The sequence below is a fragment of the Chiloscyllium punctatum genome, chromosome 11, assembly GCF_047496795.1.
Source record: "Chiloscyllium punctatum isolate Juve2018m chromosome 11, sChiPun1.3, whole genome shotgun sequence".
In the NCBI taxonomy this organism is placed as follows: domain Eukaryota; kingdom Metazoa; phylum Chordata; class Chondrichthyes; order Orectolobiformes; family Hemiscylliidae; genus Chiloscyllium; species Chiloscyllium punctatum.
The window spans coordinates 87,006,989-87,029,192 of record NC_092749.1 but is presented as its reverse complement, the minus strand read 5'-3'; the positions used below and the strand labels follow the sequence as shown (position 1 = coordinate 87,029,192).

General features: G+C 39.2%; 1 protein-coding gene across 1 annotated transcript in view; it reads right to left on the bottom strand.

Moving 5' to 3' along the window:
• The window catches only part of igf2r (insulin-like growth factor 2 receptor), a 207,495-nt gene that overhangs the window by 38,152 nt on the left and 147,139 nt on the right, over positions 1–22,204 (bottom strand). The window contains exons 29-35 of the mRNA XM_072581192.1: positions 20,400–20,503; positions 19,831–19,961; positions 17,724–17,923; positions 16,118–16,244; positions 15,243–15,377; positions 11,577–11,836; positions 11,069–11,290 (exon numbers count right to left, since the gene is read on the bottom strand). Of these exons, the coding sequence (XP_072437293.1) occupies positions 11,069–11,290; positions 11,577–11,836; positions 15,243–15,377; positions 16,118–16,244; positions 17,724–17,923; positions 19,831–19,961; positions 20,400–20,503 (1,179 nt within the window). The remainder of the gene's footprint in view (positions 1–11,068; positions 11,291–11,576; positions 11,837–15,242; positions 15,378–16,117; positions 16,245–17,723; positions 17,924–19,830; positions 19,962–20,399; positions 20,504–22,204) is intronic.

The following is a 22,204-nucleotide window of genomic DNA, read 5'->3' as shown; positions in this document are numbered from 1 at the left end:
GAAGGCAGATCTGCTCCGGTTTCCTCCCACACTCCAAAGATGTGCAGGTCAGGTGAATTGGCCATACTAAATTGCCCGCAGTGTTAGGTAAGGGGTAAATGTAGGGGTATGGGTGGGTTGCGCTTCGGCGGGGCGGTATGGACTTGTTGGGCCGAAGGGCCTGTTTCCACACTAAGTAATCTAAGAATCTAAGGGGCAGGATTCGCAGCTTAACGTTCAGGATATTGATGTTTTAGATGAGACAGAGGACAACGCGAGAGCGGTATGGGAGTTGCATTACTGGTTAGGCAGTATATCAAAGCTGTGTTGATGAAGGACACCATGGAGGGGCAGCAAGGCATTATCGTTAGAACTCTGGCTTAGGAAGGGTGCAATCGCAATGCTGGGCTTGTATGACAGACCTCCCAGCAAGGGATAGAGGAAGAAATATTTAGTCAGGTTTTGGAAATAATGGTTGTGGCAGGTGATTTTAACTTTCCTCATATTGATTGCAATTCACTTCTTGCCAGGGGTTTGGATAGGGATTAGTTTGTTCATTGTGTCCAGGAGGGTCTTTTTGAAACAGTATCTGGATAATCCAATGAGTGAGGGGGCCATACTGGACCTGGTATTGGGGAAGAAGCCCGTCCAGCTGATCAAAGCTTCAGTGGGAGCGCATTTTGGGAATAGTGACTGTAATTCCCAAAGTTTTCAGATACCTACAACGACACGAGTGAACTTCAGATGAAGGGAGAATAAATTGTAAACTTTAGTTAGGACCGGACAGATGTTGTGCTGTAGTTGTATGATGTGGGAGCTGGCTGATCCCATTGTGAATGACAGTGACATCTGTAGCAAGATTTGGTTGCTGGAAGAACTCCAGAACAGAATTGATGATCTGGAATCTGAGCTTCAAACTCTGCGGCACATCCGGGAGGGGAAAGAGTTACTTGGACACTGTTAGGAGGCTGTCATACCTGGGAGATTAAGTAATTAAATTAATTGAGTGTTCAGGGAAACAGTATGAGATGAAGGGACCTCAGCCCTTGACCTTGTCCAACAGGTATGAGATTCTTGCTTCCTGTACAGATGAGAGAAAGGGCTATAGACACCATGGTGCAGAAGGCCATTCAAGAGGGGGAAGCAAAAAGACTAGTTGTTATAGGGGATTCTATAATTAGGGGACAGATAGTATCCTTCGCAAGCTGGATCGGAGGACCCACATGGCGTGTTGCCTGCCCAGTGCCAGGGTGCAGGACTTCTCCAACCAGCTTGAAAGGATATTGGAGCTGGAGGGAGAGGATCCAGTTGTTGGGACTAACATAGGCAAAGCTAGGGTGGAGAACCTGTTGTTTGGGGATTATCAAACACTAGGAAGGAAATTGAAGAACAGGTCCTCAAGGGTCATGATCTCAGAATTACTGCCAGAGTCACGTGCCAATTGGCATAGGGATAAGAAAGTTAGGGAAGTAAACACGTCACTAAGGGATTGGTGTGGGAAAGAGCAATTCTATTTCATGGGGCATTGGCATCAGTTTTGGAACAGGGGTGGTGGTGGTGGAGATCTGTACGGTTGGGATGGTCTCCACCTGAACCGATCTGGAACCAGTGTTCTAGCAAAAAAGATACAAAGGGTGGTCAAGGTCAGTAGGACTTTAAAATTGAGTTGGGGGGGTGCAGGGAGGGAGTGAAAGTGACAGAGTATGGCATTCACTGGAAAGATAAGCACTATAGCATGCGTGCAGGTGATTTTAAGCTCAGGGCAGACTAGGAATGCAACAAACAAAGGAAGGAAATCTTTGGCCATCTTATGATTTCAAATGTCTCTAATAAGTTAGCATTAAGGCACTTTACCTGAACACTGGTAGTATTCGTAGCAAAGTAGATGAATAAACGGCACAAATCGTGAATGTTTATGATGTGGTAGGCATCTGATGCAGTTGCAGAGGGTTCAGGACTGGCAGCTAAACATTAGAGGATTTACAACTTATCGGAAAGACAGGGAGACGGGCAGAGGGGGCAACGTTGCCTTGTTAGTTAGGAATGAAATTAAATCTATGGCACTGAATGGCATAAGGGCAGATGGTGTGCAGTCTGTGTGGGTGGAGTTGAGAAACCACGAAGGCAAAAAACCAAAATGGGAGTTATGTACAGACCTCCCAACAGTGGTCAAGACCAGGGACACAAGATGCACTGGGAAATAGATAGGGCGTTCAGAGAAAAGGTAAGGCCATGTGATCATGGGGAACTTCGATACGCAGGTGGACTGAGTGAATAATGTTGCCAGTGGATTCAAAGAAAGGGAATTCATGGAATGCTTACAGGATGGCTTTTTGGAACAACTTGTGAGCAGGCTATTTTGGTCATGCTATGTGATGAGCCAGACATTATAAAAGATCTAAAGTAAGGGAACACTTAGGAGGCAATGGTCATAATATGGTAGAGTTCAGTCTGCAGTTTGAAAAGGAAGGCAAAATCAGATGTAATGGCTTTACAGTTAATTAAGAGATAATTACAGGGGCACAAGTGAGGAACTGACGAAAATCGACAAAGCAGAGCCTAGCAGGGAAGACAGTCGAGCAACAATGGCAGGAGTTTCTGGTTGTATTGAGGACACAGTATAGAGGTTCAGCCCAAAGAAAAAGAGAAAGAATATCTGGGGTGGGGAGGAATTAGACAACCAAGCTGACAAAGGAGGTCAGGGAATGTAACAAAGAAAACCAGAGAGCCTATAAAGTGGCCAGAGCACTGGGAAATCAGACAATCGATCGACCAACCAACCAACCAGGGGATAACAAAGAAATAACAAAGAACAAAGAAGCAGATCAAATATGAAGATAAGCTAGCCAGAAATCTTAGAAATGGTAGTTAAAGTTTATTTTAATAAAAAGAAACAAGAGGCAAAAGTAGACATTAGGCCACTCCAAATTGATGCTGGAAGGCTAGTGATGGGAATAAGGAAATAGCTGAAGAACTTAAGTACTCTGCATCAGTCTTCAGTAGAAGACATAAGTAATATCCCAACAATTAAGGAGAGTCAGGGGGCAGTGTTGAGTTTGATAGCTATTACAAAAGAGAAAGTGTTAGAAAAGCTAAAAAGGTCTAGAAATTGATAAATCTCCTGGTCCTGATGGGGTACATCCTAAAGTTCTGAGGGAGGTGGCTGAGGAAATGGCGGAGGTGTTGTTTGCAATCTTTCAAAAGTCACTGGAGTCGGGGAAAGTCCCAGATGATTGGAAAATCGCTTTGTAACCCCCTTGTTCAAGAAAGGATCAAGACAAAAATGGAAAATTATGGCCTGATTAGCCTAACCTTGGATGTTGGTAAAATGCTAGAATCCATCATTAAGGATATGATTTCTAAATTCTTGGAAGTGCAGGGTTTGATTAGAACAAGTCAGCATGCATTTAGTAAGGGGAGGTTGTGACTGATAAACCGGTTAGAATTCTTCAAAGAGGTAACAAGTAGGTTAGACCAGGAAAACCCGGCGGATGTTATCCACCTAGACTTCCAAAAGGCCTTTGATAAGGTGCCTCACAGGAGGCTGCTGAGTAAGGGGAGGGCCCGTGGTGTTCAAGATGAGCTACTGGCATGGATTGAGGATTGGCTGTCTGACAGAAGGCAGAGAGTTGAGATAAAAGTTCTTTTTCAGAATGGCAGCTAGTGACAAGTGGTGTCCCGCAGGGTTCAGTGTTGGGGCTGCAGCTGTTCACTTGAGATATTAATGAACTGGATGAAGGGACTGGGGACATTCTGGCGAAATTTGCCGATGATACAAAGTTAGGTGGACAGGCAGGTAGTACTGAAGAGGTGGGGAGGCTGCAGAAAGATAGACATTTTAGGAGTGGTCCAGGAAATGGCTGATGAAATTCAACGTGAACAAATGCAAGCTCTTGCACTTTGGAAGAATACAGGCATGGACTATTTTCTAAATGGTGAGGAAATTCCTAAAGCCAAAGTACAAAGGGACCTGGGAGTGCTAGTCCAGGAGTCTCTAAAGGTTGACTTGCAAGTCGAGTCAGTGATTAAGCAACGAACGTAATATTGTCATTTATCTCAAGAGGGTTGGAATGTAAAAGCAGCAATGTGCTACTGAGACTTTACAAAGCTCTAGTTAGGTCCCATTTAGAACACGGTGTCCAATTTTGGGCCCCACATCTCAGGAAGGACATACTGGCACTGGAGCGTGTCCAGCAGAAATTCACATGGATGATCCCTGGAATGGTAGGCCTAACAAGATGAACGTTTGAGGATCCTGGGATCGTATTTATTGGAGTTTAGACGGTTGTGGGGAGATCTAATACAAACTTAGAAGAATGCATGGCTTAGAAAGGGTGAATGCTGGGAAGCTGGTTCCATTAGACAGGGAGACTAGGACCTGGGGACACAGCCTTAAAATTAGAGGGGATCAATGTAGAATGGGAATGAGGGGGCACTTGTTCAGACAGAGTGATGGGCCTGTGGAATTTATTGCCATGGAGCATAGTGGAGGCCAGGATGTTAAATGTCTTCAAGGCAGAGATGGATAAATTCTTGATTTCGCAAGGAATTAAATGGCTACAGGGAGAGTGCAGGTAAGTGGAGTGGAAATGCCCAGCAGCCATGATTAAATGCCAGAGTGGAGTCGAGTCGATGGGCTGAATGGCCTTACTTCCACTCCTATGTCTTATGGACTTATGGAGAAGGCAGACTACAATTGAATTAGTCAAGAACTGAAGAACGTAGATTGGGAGCAGCTGTTTAGGGTAAATTCATATCTGACATGTCGGAGTCTTTTAAAGACTACTGATCAGAGTGCAGGACATGTGATTCCCGTTAAAAAAAAAGGACAGGGATGTCAGGATTCAGGAACCTTGGATGACAGAAAAAAAATCAGCTTAGTCAAAACAAAAACGTATACTTAAGGTTTACACAACTGAAAATGGATAAAGTCCTTGAAGAATATACAGCAAGCAGGAATGAGCTTAAATGGGGAGTTAGGAGAACTAAAAAGGGCCTAAAAAACATCCTTGGCCAGCAGGATTGAGGAGAATTAGAAAGCATTTTACACATATTAGGAAGGTAGCTAAGATAAAGTAGGCCCACTCAAGGATAAAAGGAGGGTGATTATGTGGTAAGCCAGAGGAAATGGGTGAGATCCTTAATGAATATTTTTACATCAGTATTCATTAAAGAGGGGCACATAAGGAATGTAGGGGTTAGGGAAAGGTGTGTGAATACTCTGGGGAAGATCAACATAACGAGGGAAGCAGCGTTGGGGTCTTGAAATGCATTAAGGTAGACAAGTCCCTCGGGCCAGATGGGATCAATCTCAGGATACTGTGGGAGACAAGGGAGGAAATAGCTGGGGTCTTAGCAGATAACTCTGCATCCCCTATCACCTCAGGCAAAGTTCCAGAGGATGAGAGAATGGCCAAGTTGTTCCTTTGTTACAGAAAGAAAACAGATAATCAAGGTAAATATAGGCAGTGGTAGGGAAGCTGTTGGAGAAGATCCTGAGAAAGAATTTACTCACATTTGGAAACAAATGGTCTTGTTATTGACAAGCAACATGGATTTGTGTAGGGAAAGATCATGTCTCACCAACCTCATTGATTGTTAAGGGAAGAGCAGATGTTGTACAAATGGATTTTACTAAGTCACTTTAAAAGGTTTCTCATGACAAACTGATACAAAAGATAGAGTCTCATGGGATCAGAGGTTTGCTGGCTAGATAGATACAAACCTGGCTTGGTCATAGAAGATGAAAGGGTACTTTCTGCAACAGAGGAGATCAGTAACTAGGGATGCTCCACAGGGGTCCGTGCTGGGACCTTGGTTGTTTTCAATATACATACATAAATGATCTGGAGGAAAATGTGGGTGGCCTGATTAGTAAGTTTGACACCAAAGTTGGCAGAGTTGCAGATAGTGAGGAGGACTGTCAAAGAATACAGCAAGATATAGACAGATTGCCAATTTGGAAGAGAAATGGCAAATGGTATTTAATCTGATAAATGTGAGGTGATGCATTTTGAAAGATCAAATTCAGGTGTGAATTACATTATAAATGGCAGAATGCTTAAGAGGGTTGACGGGGGATTGGGGTGTACGGGTCTACGGATCCCTCAAAGTGACACAATAGGTAGAGAAGGTCATCAAGGAGGCATTATAGCATGTTCACCTTCATTGACCAGAGTATCAAATATAAAAGTTAACAAGTTACGTTACAGCTGTATAAAACTTTAGTTAGACCACATTTTGAATAGTGCGCACAATTCTGGTCACCACACTGAAGAGGATGTGGATGCTTTACCAGGATGTTGCCTGGTCTAGAGGATTTTATAATCTACAAAGTTAAGCAGAATAATTAGGGTGGATAGTCAGAGGCTTTTTCCCCAGGGTGGTAAGGTCAACTACAAGAGGGCACAGGTTTAAGGTGGTGCTGTGGGGTTGGGGAAAGAGTAGAGGAGTTTAGGTGAGAAGTGCAGGAAGTTCTTTTTCCAGAGGGTGACAGATACTTGGAATGAATACCCAGTGGAGGTGGTGGACGCAGACATGTTAGCAATGTTTAAGGCAATGTTTGATAGACAGATGAACACAAGGGATAGACACCACATATGGTCAATAATTAGCATATCTAAATAAGGACTAGGAATCAGCACAGGCAAAGGGCCTGTTCCTGTGCTATATTGCATTGCAAGGTCAAGGGGAAAGTTGAAAATAAGAAGAACTTTAAGAATCAAGGCAATGCTGGACCTGGGGCCAATCTAGATAATGGAGTGAGAAGCCAGCAAAAATAGATTATAGGAAGGATGTGGAAGCAATGGAAAGGGTGTAGAGGAGATTTACCAGGATGTTACCAGGGAAGGTCTTATGAAGAAAGGCTGAGGGACTTGAGATTGTTTTTATTAGAGAGAAGTTTAAGAGGTGACTTAATAGAGGCTTACAAGATGATCAAAGGATTAGATAGGGTGGACAGTGAAAACCTTTTTCTTTGGATGGTGGATGGCTAGCACGAGAGGACAGAACTTTAAATTGAGGGGTGATAGGTATAGGACAGATTTCAGACAGATTCTTTACTCAGAGTAGCAAGGGCATGGAATGCCCTGTCAGCAACAGGGGTAAATTCACCAACTTTAAGGGCGTTTAATTGGTCATTGGATAAACATATGGATAAACATATGGATGATAATGGAATGTATAGGTTATATAGGTTTCAGATTGGTTTCACAGGTTCACGCAGAGGGCCGATGGGTTTGTACTGCACTGCAATGTTCAATGATCCAAGTTAAGAGAAGGTGAAGTTTTAGATGAGGTTAAGTTTACGAAAACTGGGAGGTTAACCTGAAAAGCATTGGAGCCTATAGGTAACAAAGGTATGATTGAGGTTTGCAGCAACAGGCAAGTTGAGGCAGGAACAGAGGTGGGTGAATTTACTAGGGCAAGGGTTGGAAAATCAGTTCAGTGTCAATAAGACACTAAGGTAATGAATAGTCTGGTTCAGTCTTAAACAACAGCTAGGACAATGTCTGAAAGGTCTTCCTAATACTTTCGCAAACAGCACACTACCCTATTATCTAATCTCAGTGTGCAACACTGTCCGAAGTAATGTCCTTCGGATGAGATTTTAAACAGAATAAACCAGGGTTCAGATTGATATTAAGATCTTACAGCAGTGAACAAACAAGGATTCGCTCAGGTACAGACCACTAGTTCTACCTCAGACAGCTAAATATTTAATATTACTATGAGGGGCCTTGCTATACATAAAATGATTGACTCAATTCTCCAGAAGTACTATTATTTATATGAAGCATTTTGGGTCATCTCAACTGATCACAGCATTACATAAATAATGTCAAATTTTTTCAGCCTAGTTCCTTTAGTTCTTTTATTCACATCAAATAGTTGGAGGTCATTGAACACATTTTAATGGCCTTTAACAAAACTAAATGTATGGAAATTTAGTAAACAGTATATTCATATTAACTTGAAAGAACTACCTTCTAATATTTGAACGATATCAATGATAAGCATCAACTTAAGAGTCGAGATCTACATAACAGAACCATTGACGTGTCAAAAACAACCTTACTACTCTCTTCTATTTTCCAGCACTTGGCTCATAACCAAGCATTTCTTAGCACTGCAGGTACACAAATATTTCAGATGTTGAGGGTTTCTGCCTTAACAAGGTTTGCATGAAGTTCCAGATTCCTATCACCCTCATCTCTAAACCTTCTCCCTCTCCTCTTCAATCTATTCCCCTGGTTACTAATCTCTCCAAGGGGAGAGATCCTGTGTTACGTATCTAAGGCACTCAACTTTATACATCTCAATCAAGTCCCCTCTCAATCTCTTCTTCAACTCTAATGAGAACCACCACAGTAAATCTCTTCTTAATTAAAACTTTAGCCCAAGCAACATATTGGTAAATCTCTTTTGCACCCTCTCCAGTGCAATCATGCCTCCTATGTGGATTCCAGGACTGCACATTATAGACTAGCTGTGGTCTCACTAGTTCTAACATAACATCCCTGCTTTTAAACCCCATGCCTCAATAAATAAAGGCAGGTATACCATAAGCTGTCTTAAGCATTTATTCACCTGCCACGTTAAGGGACTCAAGCACAAGCACACCAAGGTTTGCTGCTCCTGTACTTCCCTGGTTCCTGTTTATCATGTATTCCCTTGTCAAGTGCATCACCTCTCATTTATCCAGGCTGAATTCCTTTTGCCACATCAACCCATCTACCTGTAATCGAAGGCTTTCTTCCCCATTATTTACAACCATGCCAATTTTTGCATCATCTGCAAGCTTCCTGACCAACCTTCCCACATTCAATATTAAATCATTTATATAAAGCACAACCAGCAAGGGTCCTAACACTGACCCCTGCAGAACCCCAATGGACAGAGAATTCCAATCAGACAAACATCCCTCAACCTTCTGCTTCCAACCACTCAACCAAATGACTTTGGATCCTATTGGTTCTTCACTTAACTAGCAATCTCCAATGTGGACCCTCAAAAGCCTTGAAGTCCAAGTAGTCTACATCAAAATCATCAGCCTCCTCTACATACCTGGTCACATCTTCAAAAATTAAATTAAAAAAAAAATTCGGTCAGACATGACCTCCCCTTAACAAAACCATGCCAACTGTTCGATTAATTCTTGCCTCTCCAAATGTTGGTTAATTCCGTTCCTCAGAATTGCTTCCAATAGTTTCCCCACCACTAAAGTTACACTGACTGGCCTTCAGTGTCCTGGTTTGTCCCTTCCTCCCTTTCAAAGGATGGTACCATATCAGCTGTCCTCCAGTCTTCTGGCATCTCTTATGGCTAGAGAAGAATTTAGAGCCACTACCAACACCATGCTATTCCCTCCTTTGCCTCACTCAACCTTGGATACATTTCAACTGGATTTTGGGATTTATCTGCTTTTAAGCTTGCCAGACTACTTAGAACCTTCCTTCTGTCTATATTAAAATTTCTTTAAATACATCACAGTACTTCTCCCAATTTCTATACCCATATTAATGTTGATACAAAGTAAAATTTAGAACACTTTCCTCTAGCTCCACACACAAATTACCACTTTGGTCCTTAACAGACCCTACTCTCTCTCGTTATGCTTTTACCCTGAATGTACCTATAAGCCAATTCAAGATTTTTCTTTTTTTAAACCTGCCAGTATCCTTTTACTCTCCAAATCTCCTTAAATTCCCTCTTGCGCATTCTGGACTCCTCTGGAGCTTCTGCATTTCAAGCCCTCGTAATGTGCCTTAAGCCTCCCACTGTCTCTTAAACCAATTCTGTATATCCCTCCATATCAGTGTTCACAGGATTTGATGGCCCCGCTTTCTTTAAGATAGATTTTGGCCACTGTTCTGAGAAAGATTTAGCTGGAAATATCTGCTGTAAGTCCACTCTGGCAAAATCATGTCTGATCTTATTAAAATCAGCTTTTACCATGGTTTAGAACTTTGGACTTCAGACCTGTCCTTGTCCTTTTCCATTACAAGCTTGAATTCAACAGCTTTTATCACTGTGCAAAATTCCTCCCCATTGATATTTCAACTACTTACCTAGCTTTGCTACTTATAATTAAGTCTAGACCTCTTCCTCTCTTCTGATAATGTCTTTTTTTTTCCCAAACCTTCACTCAAGGGGTAAGCCAGGGTCTCAGCTTAACACTTTATCCAAAACAAACCACCAAATCCTACAAGAAAGCATTTCTTCAGTTGGACTTCACACTGACATCTCAGGGTGCAGCTTAAACACAACCATCTGACCCAGACAAGGACTGCTGAGCTGGGGCTGATACCTTGACTAGCTGCTGCCACCAATAAGAGAAAACCCTCAATTTAAGGAAACTGTCTTTAACACTAAACACACATGACAAAAGCTAAGGACAATTATTCAATAAACATCAATTACTTTGACAAAGCAAAAGGCACGAAGTGAGGGAAAATTCAGTTGATATATTTATTGTCAAGCAAGCCTTTAAGAAAGCACCAGATGAGAATATCAGACAATAATCCTTCTTGAATGCATATTAATTTATCTACATGGTTACAGAAAAGATAAATGAATTAGTCAGTTTTTCCAGAGTGAATAGATTGAGGTGCTCCAAGTGGTTCAATTTTGGGGTCCTTTTGGATAATGAGAGAGAATATGGAGAAATTCCAACATTGTAGTGACCACAGTCACAAGCATGGCCTCAAGCAAGGAGACAGCATGCTACTTGTTAAATTGTGCTTCCTTTTCCATAAAAAGAGCAAGATTAATCTCAAAGGTTGACATTGCTAACTTTCTCTTCCCTCTTTCACTAAAAAAAAAGTGAATTGGGCTCACCACTAGAATGTAAAATGCAATGAAATGAGAGAGAACTTTTGATGTTCAGTTGGAAGCGGAATAAAATCCGCAAAATAAAATTTGGGGCGCCCTTTAAAATGTACCTGCACAATTACATCTCAGTCATGTTCCAACATATTGTTTTCAGATGAGCACTTGATTAGAACACTATATATTATATATATATATATATATATATATATATATATATATATTACCCCCCCCCACACAGTGGCAGGATTTAACTTACCACAGGTGGCCCATTTACAGGATCCATGCACACAGCTGAACCAGGAGGACAGTCAACCCCTGGGATAGGATTCAGTGGTTGGCAAAGGTTGATGTAAAAATCAGGAGTGTCATCTTGACTATCATCAACAATATCCTCATCTTCTGCTGAATAATACCCAGTCTTCTGGATCAGAGGACTTAAATCAATAACCGAGCTTCCATTCTTCACCGAACATCTCACCTTAGCCAGCAAACCAGAAAGGACAAGGAAAATGACAACCAAGTTACTTTGTAATAGCAAAGAAAACATTGCTAGTTTATTTAGTGGATAGATAACTGCCTTTACTTATCTAAACAAAGTTAAGTGGCAAAAGTGAAAAATTCATCCAAGTTAACAATTAGATAAATTAAAGGAAAGCCTGAAAGAGAACAGGTCCAAGAAAAGCTTAAATTTACTGTGAACAATTAAGTAGAAATACGTGCAGTTTCTAAGGTTACTGGTTATAAAGATTTTGTAAAAACTCTACCTCATGCTCACAGGCCAGCTGTGTATGCCAAGAAAAATAATGGGTGCATGTCTGCTCATCTGAAGCCACCAGTACAGGTCCAGTATTTGCTCCAGCAAATGTGCCGCAGACAAAACTGAAGATACTTCTGTGATGCAGGTTAGGGTTACTGGAGCAGATATCACCTCCACTATACGTGAGCCTCAACACCTGGTCTACGTAAGTCACTTCTGTATTGAAACGCCCTGCATTGATTGCATGATCTTCTTGAATACACACACCTGCAAAAGGTCACAAACATTACTGGTTTTCAAATGGAAATAGCAAACAAAAAAAGTTTCTAAATATGTTAACGATGATTAAATAAACGTAGTAAACATTGCACAGAGTGTTGGGCATAATACTTGCATTATTCACATCAGTTGCGGTCTACACTTTGGAAAGTTTCTATATTAAAAACACTTTACCCAAACAGTGGGGTCATGAGTTCGATTCAAATCGTCAAGTGGAGTCACACCAACAGCCTTCACTGCTGCCATGACAGGTGGTGTAAAGTGCACAATGTCTGATCAAGACTTCTCCAACCCTCAGGCCAATTGTAATTGGTTCCCCTTGAACCTTTGCAATCTTTGGCCTAGATTTCCATTGCTATCTAGAGCTGGCATGTTGACTAATTTAGTTTGGCCAATTTTCTGTCAGGCCTGATTTCTCTGCCTATGGCCAATTTAGAATCTTCAATTTTGGACCTGTGTTCACTTGACCAGTCTTAGAAGTGAATATCTATACACAGGACAAGAGAGTGAACATCTGCATTTACCAGGACCAAGAGAATGTATATTATGGATGAGTCTCCAAATGAACTTTGAGGGAGGAAATGAACAACTAGTTCTAACTTCTGTACAGATTTTTAAGTAAAATTAAGTCTGTTCGATTAAAGAGCCAAATGGCAGCATAGATATGGAGTCAGCTAGGAGACACAAAGCAGCCAGTAACAAAACAGTTTTTTCCAGATGCAGGGAAGAATTCCCCAGGATTGTGGAATCAGTTTTTGGACTGCTGTTCCTTCTGCTATATATAAAAAAAATGAACTTCAGAATGTATTCATTTTAGCTTGCATATTAGAAAACTTAAATGTAGTAAGCACTCAAGGAACTATTAAAAATCCTTAGCCATACACAGAAAAGACAAATAAAGCTAAAGTAAATGGAATCAAAGGCAAGTTACTGACCTGATTAGAAAATTACATGAGTAGAAGGTAACAGCATAGGGTTACTGAACAGGTACTCTGAATATCAATGCAATGGCCCACAATGATTATTTTGGGTCCTCAACTGCTCACTATAATTATTGAAGACTCAGATGATGTAATAGAAGGCCACATATTAATTTTTTCCAAAAGTAAAGACAGACAACACTAGAGTGCAATGGCAGCATAAGACAAAATGGGCAAAAATGTTGCAAATGAACTTCAATATAGACAAGCTTTGGATCTCAGTAGAATAGGTTATTTTCTAAATGGTAATGCTAGAAAAATACAAAGCCAAAGACATTTAGGAGTCCTGGCATACAAATCATTAAAATATGGGAATCAAAATAACTAGTAAGCAAAATGGATTGAGCTACAGTTTTAAAACATAAGGGTTAAGAGTGTACTTCACTTTATCTTTATAAAGTTGGATCACATTTGCCATTCTGCCACAACTCAGGAATGATATATAGTAGTATAGAGTGCAGTATAGGTTTAACAGAACACTACCTGAATTCCAAGAGAGGTATTTCCCCCCCTTTATTTTGGAAGCACCAGAGCTGGTGACCATGATCTAAAAATTAGAGCCTGATGACATTTCAGGAGTGAAATTAGATGATGACTGCATAACTCATCCGTAAACAATGAATATTAGGTTAATTGCTGAGATTGATAGACATTTATTAATCAATATCAGGCATGTACAGTAGTAGTCATTAGAGTTTGGTTACAGATTAACCTTAATTCATTGAAAGGTTAAATCGTCCAAAGAATCTAATTGGCGCATTTGATTTGGTATTCTTGATCTTGAAGAATGGCAGGCCAAGTTGATATGTGACAGATGCCAGATTTAATAGAGATAACCAGAAGTAGTTTTATGAATATGAAATGTTAAAAAAAAGTTTGTAAACAAGGTTTAAAAAAAACTCATGAGAAATGTTATCCACTTTCCTGTATGCCTCAGAAACCTGGATAGATAGATAGATAGATCTGGGAAAGAAAATGGAGGCTTTTGAAATGTGGATGCTAAGACAGGTTAAAAATTCTGTATATAAATCTTAACATAAACAGAGAGTACTTTAAACTGCAAAGTCAAAAAGAACTCAAAAAAGTGAAATCCAGAAAAGAAAATTTCAGTATTTTAGCCATTTAATCAGAATTGAAAAGACTACAGGATCTCTTCGAGAAAAGAGAAAGAGGATGGCAGCTAAAAGAGAGGTTGACTGAGATGTAGTAGGAAGATTGTAATCAGTAGCTGCAGATAAGCTACAAACGTGTGTGTTATGATGGTGCAAGAGAATACAAAAACGGGACACACCATGACAGATCTCGTGGCAGGAGTAGCCCCAAACACCAATACGGTTTTAATTAAAAAAATAAATAGAAATAGTGTTGACAGAAAGATCAATTCTATTAAGACCTACATTTAAGTAGCTCAATGCAGAAACTCATCACTACCTTCTTTAGTGAAATTACAGTGGTAATAAATGCTGGCCTGGCCTATGATACCAACATGCCCCAAGTGAATTGAAAAAAAGATTGGGAAAAGAACCAGAGGACCATAAGGAAACATTTTATGATTATGATCTGTAACAGCTTGCATGAAAGGATAGTTTAAAGATATTGAATAATTTCAGAATGGAATTCAATAAAAGTCAGAAGGGATTAGGTTTACCCACCACAGGAAAATACAGATGAGTGGTATTAATTAAATAGCTTGCCTAAAGACCACAGGCAAAATGTGCCATTTGGCCTCCTTGTATACTCTATTACGTTTGCCATAATTATAGACAACTTGAACTAGGGCTCACCAGTAATACGGCATAAAATAACAACTTTCTGAGGGGAGCACTTTGAATTCAAAAGGCAATCATCTACCCTCGTACTGCCCAATCCTAAAAGATTATTTCATTTTGGTAAAGTTTCCATTCTTCGACTCCACTCTCCATTTAAGTGAAGGGGTAATTAAAAACTTTAGTATGTTAGCTTTTGTTCTACAGGAGTTAGTTGGAATTTAGTTAAATCAGTTCCTTGCTTGATCTAACCAAAAACAAACATTCACTCCAAAAATACTGCAACACAGCAGGATATAGACTGAGATATAAACTTGCAACAACCTAAGGCACCACACAGGAGCATCACTAAATAAAATAGGATACTGAGCTGCTTAAAGGACCTATTAATTCAGATGAATACAGGCTTATCAACGAATAGGTTTTAAGTGAGTGCCCTTAAGCAAGTTTGGGGCCAAGGCAACTGCAGCCGCCATCACCAATATTGGAATTACTTATGATTAGAAATGCACAAAAGTCCAAATGAAAGACTGTCATGGCTTACAGGAGAATTTTGAAGGGCAACGCCATGGAATGACTTAATAAACAAATACAAGAATTCTGATGTCAATATAATGGCTTTAACTTCAGTACCCATTCAATACATACCAACATCATTGCCTGAACATCCAGTATTTTGCACCTTATCACAAATATTAAGGCGAATGAAGTTTCTTCTGATTTTATGATCATATATAGTATAGCCTTGACTTGTTCGCAGTGAATTCAAGTCAAATAAATGGCCTGGATGCAAAAACATGCAGCATTAGAAACAAAGTAATTTAGAACAAACATGTCCAAATCTCTAGTTATATTAGAGTACAATATATTAATTTGCTAAGAAAATCAATTCACAAATGCCATGGTGGAAGATAAATCTACAAATTTATCCATAAAGAAAAAAATGTTGAACATAAAACACCACATGAAGTTAGCTGAACCCTGCAACCCACTTTATCAAAGCCTTTGATTATTTGATGGCTAATATCTGACTAAGCAGATATCTATTAGAGAAGAAGGACCCTTGCTTGAAAAAAAATTGTACATGTTAAAATCCAGAAATAAAAACAGGAAACACCCAGTTGGCCTGACACCATATATGGTAAGAATGAGTTAACATTACAGATATGGGATCAAGTGTACATTTCAACTCATCTGCTCTCTCCACAACAAACTGATCTGAACATTCCAATTGTTGATTTTGCTTTGGATGGTGCAAGTTATCCAGATTTAGCCTGGATGCTATGTAGGGACCAATTAGTTTCATAAGATTTTTAGATAAAACAGATTTGCTTTTCTGTCAATTTTTCGTGTTTCCTAGACTTATTAGATTTTCCATTTCAGATAACATCTTTTAAGTACTCATTAGTCCGACTGCTGTCAGGAACTCAGTGTGGAGTTTACTGCTTTAATGTGTCAAACTAAATTTAAAAAAAACTTGGAGCAACTTAAAATTGTGCTATCATAAAATTCACATTACTGACCTGTAATTGGATTTGTCACAACACACTTATTGTGTACATTTCTGGTTACTGGGCAAGCGAAAGCAGTGAACCACAAAAATGTGTACTCGCAACCTTCAATAGCAGTGATTAAGTCTGGCTTTGTGTTCTGTAAAAAGATAGATACTTGAAATGAAGTTTACCATCTCAATTATTATCTTGTCTTGCAATGATTGCAAGACCAAAACCCCTGACATACCTTTTTTTTCAGCAATGTTAAAAGTTCTGTAATATTGAGTTATTGCTTTCCATTTTTCATGTCATTTTAGATATACACAAAAAAGGTACTACACCAGGACAATTTAACTTCAATTTCTCTCTAATTTTGAGTGGAGATTTGCTACTCCACAATATAGGCATAGAGCAATGAACAAGAAGAGTGTTCAGAGGATTAGTCTACTCTGGGACAGTGAGATTTAGATAGTTTTAACGGCGTATTTGTCTCCAATCCACATGTTCTGGTACATTGAGCTGGAGATATTTTTTGCATCCCTGCCACTGGACAGGTGTCTTTGTGGACTTTGTCCACAATTGATTTTGTTCATTCCACCATAGCGTACAGTTACAGGAGGTAAGATCTGCATAACAAAACATAACTCAATAAAGGTTACTTAGATAGTCTTTCTTTCCCCCTCTTGATCTCTACTACAAAAAGTAGCATTAGTACAACATTAATATAAAAAACTGTGGATTCTAGTGACCTAAAACAAAAGCAGAAATTGCTGGTGAAACTCAGCATCTGTGGGGAGAAAGCAGAGTTAAATGTTAAGTCTAGTGCTCATCAGAACAATACCATGGAAACATATTCCCATGTCTTTCTCAATCTAGAGATGTCCCTTTTTTGTCACCCGAGTCACTACCATGAAACCTACTGCTGCTCTGGTGGAGTACTTTTCCGCAAGGCAGCGCACTGCCAACAGAATTAAGAAAGTATCCTTTGCCCAACATCATACCTACCCAGAGAACACATACAGGTCAACTCACTCTATAAATAAGGGAATTAACAGTTCTACAAAATTGAATTCAATATTTCCTATTTCCATTTGACTGTCAATTTTTTTTTAAAAAAGGTTGGAAATATGGAACCCAATATGATTCTTTTACAAGAAATCTCTCATCTGAAGACAATGCTGAACAGAATACCAAAACTGGTCATACATATTCATGTAACTATCAGCTTTGCATACCCAGTGGTAGGCATCTACATTGTTGAGGTGGTAAAAACAATGACTGCAGATGCTGGAAACCAGATTCTGGATTAGTGGTGCTGGAAGAGCACAGCAGTTCAGGCAGCAACCTGCCTGAACTGCTGTGCTCTTCCAGCACCACTAATCCAGAATCGACATTGTTACCAGAGGACAGTGATGCCGATAATCACTACTCCAAGATATCAACAGTGGGAGCAATAGAGTTGTTACAGATTAAGTAGAACATTATTTTTGATTCTTGTATGATACGAGAAACAAAGCAAAACATGAGCTGGATAGGAAGTTTTTCCACCGCATGATGCAATTTTGTTTCCTGCAAGCTTTCCATTTCTTATTTTGATTCACCTCAGGATAAAAAAAGTAACTGAAATAAGACTTACAATTGCATCTTTATCACATTTGAAACGTATGCTTGTAGTCTTATTGCGTCTTCCATCAGGACACCTGTCACCATTTTGATAACGTAGGACAAGCAGACCATGTTCTTCCCACCTTGGCCCTGCAACTACCTCACCAAGGTTTATATACTTGCTGCCATTCTTCAGGCAGACAGCTGCATTTAAGGGACAGGCCCAGTTGCCTATAAAATAATAAACAGGTTATTGCAAACCAATGGCTAGATTAAGCCCAAAAAAAGCAAACATACAAACCATTAAATTCAGAATAAAAACGTTAAAATGCTTAACTACTTACATAAGCATAAATATAGTTTTGTAGAGAACGTAACAGTCTCCTAATCACCAAATTTGATGCACATTCACATTCTTGACTCATTCTAACCTTTTCAAATGGTGGTTAAACAAATCTCTTACTCCTATAAATGTGGAAGTTTAATGCAAAAAAATTGTTTTAGGAGTGCGTTTCCCACCTGGTTTGGACAACTTCGATTCCAGAATAGCAATGCAATACTTCACCATAAAATTGGTGAACAAAGCACAATGCATAAAACAAAGATGGGAAAACTTCTTAAAAGTACCAGCAACATATGCCCAGCCACTCCAGATAATCACAATAAAAGGTTCTTTCTAGAAACAGTATAAATAGATTATTTATTATCCTGGAACATTTAGCAAGGATGAACTTGATAAAATCAGTTTTAGGTAGTTGCTCGATAACCACTATGGAAAAAGTCAAAAGTAAACAGCAAGCCAGGAGGAAATATACCATTTATATATCATCTTTTACTGCCAAAACACTGTAATCAAATAATTACTTTTAAGTGTAATTACTATCACAATGTACGAAACGCATGAAATTTGCACATAGCAAGTTCCCAGGGTTATGAAATAAGCAACTAGATAACATTTCTGTACTGATGAGGGATAATTATTGATCAGAATAACTGGAGGAATACTCAATTATAGAATAATGAACACAGGTGTGCCCTTGACACCTATTTGAAAGTAATGTCTCCTTCAGTCCTAATCGCTTGTTTTTAGCCCATGAGCCTGCAAATTTGATTACAGTAAACCCCTGCGATTATGGTGGGGACATGTTCCAAGACCTACTGTGGAACCCCAAAACCACAGATAGGAGTGAACCCATTCATTTAAATGGAAAACATGCCTTCCTGGCAGCCTCCAGGTCCCTGGCACTGGAACAGGAACATTCTTGATGATATGCTCAGGCCACAGCAAGCCAAGAGTAACTGAAACTGAAGAAAACAATTCTGCAGATACAGGGGTTGTCTTGTATTTATTTAATTCCAATTTGAAGTTATTCAATCTGCTGCCAATATCCTTTCAGAGAACATACAAAACAAAAACTGCATAAATTATTCTAGAGTTGCTCGTTATTTTGGCAACAATTCCTCCTGGTTTACTCCATCAGGATAGTTCGTGATTTTGAACATCCTTAACAACCTCTGCTTAATCTTCTCTGTCCAAAAGAAAACAACCCAAGTACACAAATCTCTCCAGCATATCAGAAGTCTTCCATGACATTCTTCTAACAAATCAAAGCCTTCTACAGTTTTCAGTTTCTATTTTGCACCCTCAACCAGGCTGAAGTACAGCTGACAGACTACTGATTGACAAATGAAGCCAAATATGTGGACAATACATTTTCATAGAAGTCTCTCTTCATCCAAATCCACCCACTATTTCAAGATTAACCTGCATAGCAACAAGAACAAGTCCTAGGTGTTCCTCTCCTTTCTATTTGAATATTAAATTCAAAAGATGAAAACCAACTCTTCAGTTTTCTCAGTTTTGCAGTCAACTTTATGTCATGAACAAAAACAGATTTTGTCATTGCTTATTTAATAGCGCAGAGAAAGTGTGTATGGAATTAGAGATTTTCCCACTCCTTGCTTCTCATTCCTCAGAAAATCCTATGGCTACCTTTTTTGACTAGTGTATTTGCAACCTCCTTTAATGCTTCAAATTAGATTTGACTTGAATAGGTAAGTGAGCTCCAATGGGCAATGAGTGACTCCCCATCAAATGCTACACAGCTAAATACTTCGGTTGCTCTCAGCGCACTTGCCATTTTTTGGGACTAGTGACTTGCAGATGTTGATGTAATACGTCTGGTCAACATCACGTTGCTGTTCTATCTCCCAGTTGTCTTGGGACTGTGATAAAGGAGTAAGGTCATAGGAATTCCCATCTTTATCCCTAAAAAGAAAAAAAAGTTGCACTTCAATCTTGAATTGGCTTTTATTGCGTACATTGCTAAACTACCCATAACTGTAATCAACACCAGGCTTTAAAAACTTAACTCACTATAATCAAGCAGATTGGTAAAGAAATTGAAACATTAATATGATAAATGCATTGTTAAAGTGATCATGTTTCAAGTACATTAATTGCTATGTGCTCCAGAAATTCCAAATCTCAAAATAAAGCCAAGAAATTTATGACAATTATTCTTCTAACTATGCACAAATCACATTTAATTCTTGTGTGGCAGTATGTTATTCATTACCAGAACAAGTATTACTATACAACATCACAACTTGGTTCTGTTATCAGTTCATAAAAATTTTAATTACATTTGCATTTTTAACACCAACAGCAAATTTAACTGAAAGTTTGTTAAATAGGTAAATGTACCTTAATGTGCAATCGATGGATCGGAATGGTGGACAAGCATATGATGTATGCCACTCAAAGAGGTATGTACAGTCTGGAGTTTCCCTCAAATATACTGGCTTGCCCTATGGGAGAGAACAATTTAATATTTAAATAAATTTGTTTTAAGCTGAAATTAAAGTTGAGGTTTTTTCATGTGGTTAATACACTATCCTGGTAGTTTCACTATGGAAGAGACCATTAGTAATTTCTAATGGTCACTAATCACTAAAAACTAAGTGGCAATTTGTATAAAGCATTTATAAAAAACACTTGAATCAATCCACAGGCTATTTGCAAGCAGCGTTTTACCACTTTCACTAAGAAGATTTGGAGACTGCCCCCACAGACCATTATGCCATGACTTACAGAACCAGCGAGGTCAAATACCCAAGGGACTTGACTTAGAGATGAAACAAATCTGCCATTCCTGAGGAGCTATTAAGTAAAATTTCAAGGACATTATTATTGTCCATCATGCTCAGAGGGGACAGAATTATGTTACCATGATATCTTGTCTCCTCTCAGTACATATGATATTTGATTCCTCTTGTGCTAGTCTATATTTATGTAAACTTTTGCTTGCTAACATAACTATATTTAGGAAGTGCAAGGCTACCAAGCCAAACTAAGCTTTTCGCCCTTCTCAGAATATCCATATGGCTACCATTGTATCAAACAGCATACACGGGAAGAGAATCTAGATGTATCTTGGTGATACTATCTTAAAAATGTCGTCCTAATGAGGAAATAGAGACCACCACACATTCAGGCAAGTGAAAAAGGGGGCAGAAGTTCATCAGGTTGTATTGTCACTGGGTTATAGAAAACGTGGTGTTACGGATGGCACAAATGACTAGTAAGAGGTAATTTAGGGTTCAGAAAAACCCAAGCTAAAAAAGAACATGTACACTGGCCTGGACTGTACGAGGATGTAGTTGAATTTTGCCAGACATATGATACATGTCAGGTAATTGGAAAAACCACAGGCAGTAATAAAACCTGCATCTTTAATACCTATTCCTGCATGAGGAACTTTCACAAGAGCCTTGATTGTGTAGGTCCCCTCCCTAATCAAAAAGTGGAATTTGTGTATTTGTTAACAATAATGGATACGTTCACTAGATTTCCGGAGATCATTCCATTACACAATATCGCAGCTAAAAGTATTGCAGAGGAATTACTCAATTTTCACTAGATACAGACTACCCACAGAGATACAATCAGATCAAGGATCAAACTTCACATCAAAATTATTCAAGTTATGGACAACGTAGGAATAAAACAATTCAAATCTACTGCATACCATTCAGAATCGCAGGGAGTGCTAGAAAGATGGCAGACTTTAAAGACCATGTTAAGGACTTAGAGTCAAGACTATCCAGATAATTGGGATAAGAGAATCCCATTTCTACTTTTTGCCATCAGCGATGCACCAAATGAATTGACCAAATTCAGTCCATTTGAATTAGTTTGTGGGCATGAAGGGAGAGGACCACTAAAATTGATTGAGGAGGAATTGGTCATAATTCAGAGACCACATATTCAGACTAGATTTTAGGGAATAATTAAATAGAGCAGGGGAGTTGACTAGACAGCATTTAAAAGTATCACAGCTTACAATGAAATGGGAAGCAAAGAAATCAAAAACTCGCAACTTTTGCTATCGGGATAAGGTGTTAGTGTCACTTCCAGTGATAAATGAACCTTTAAAAGCAATGTTTAGTGGACTTTATCAAGTCAAAAGATGATTGAGTGAGGTGAACTATCTGATAAGGACTCCAGAT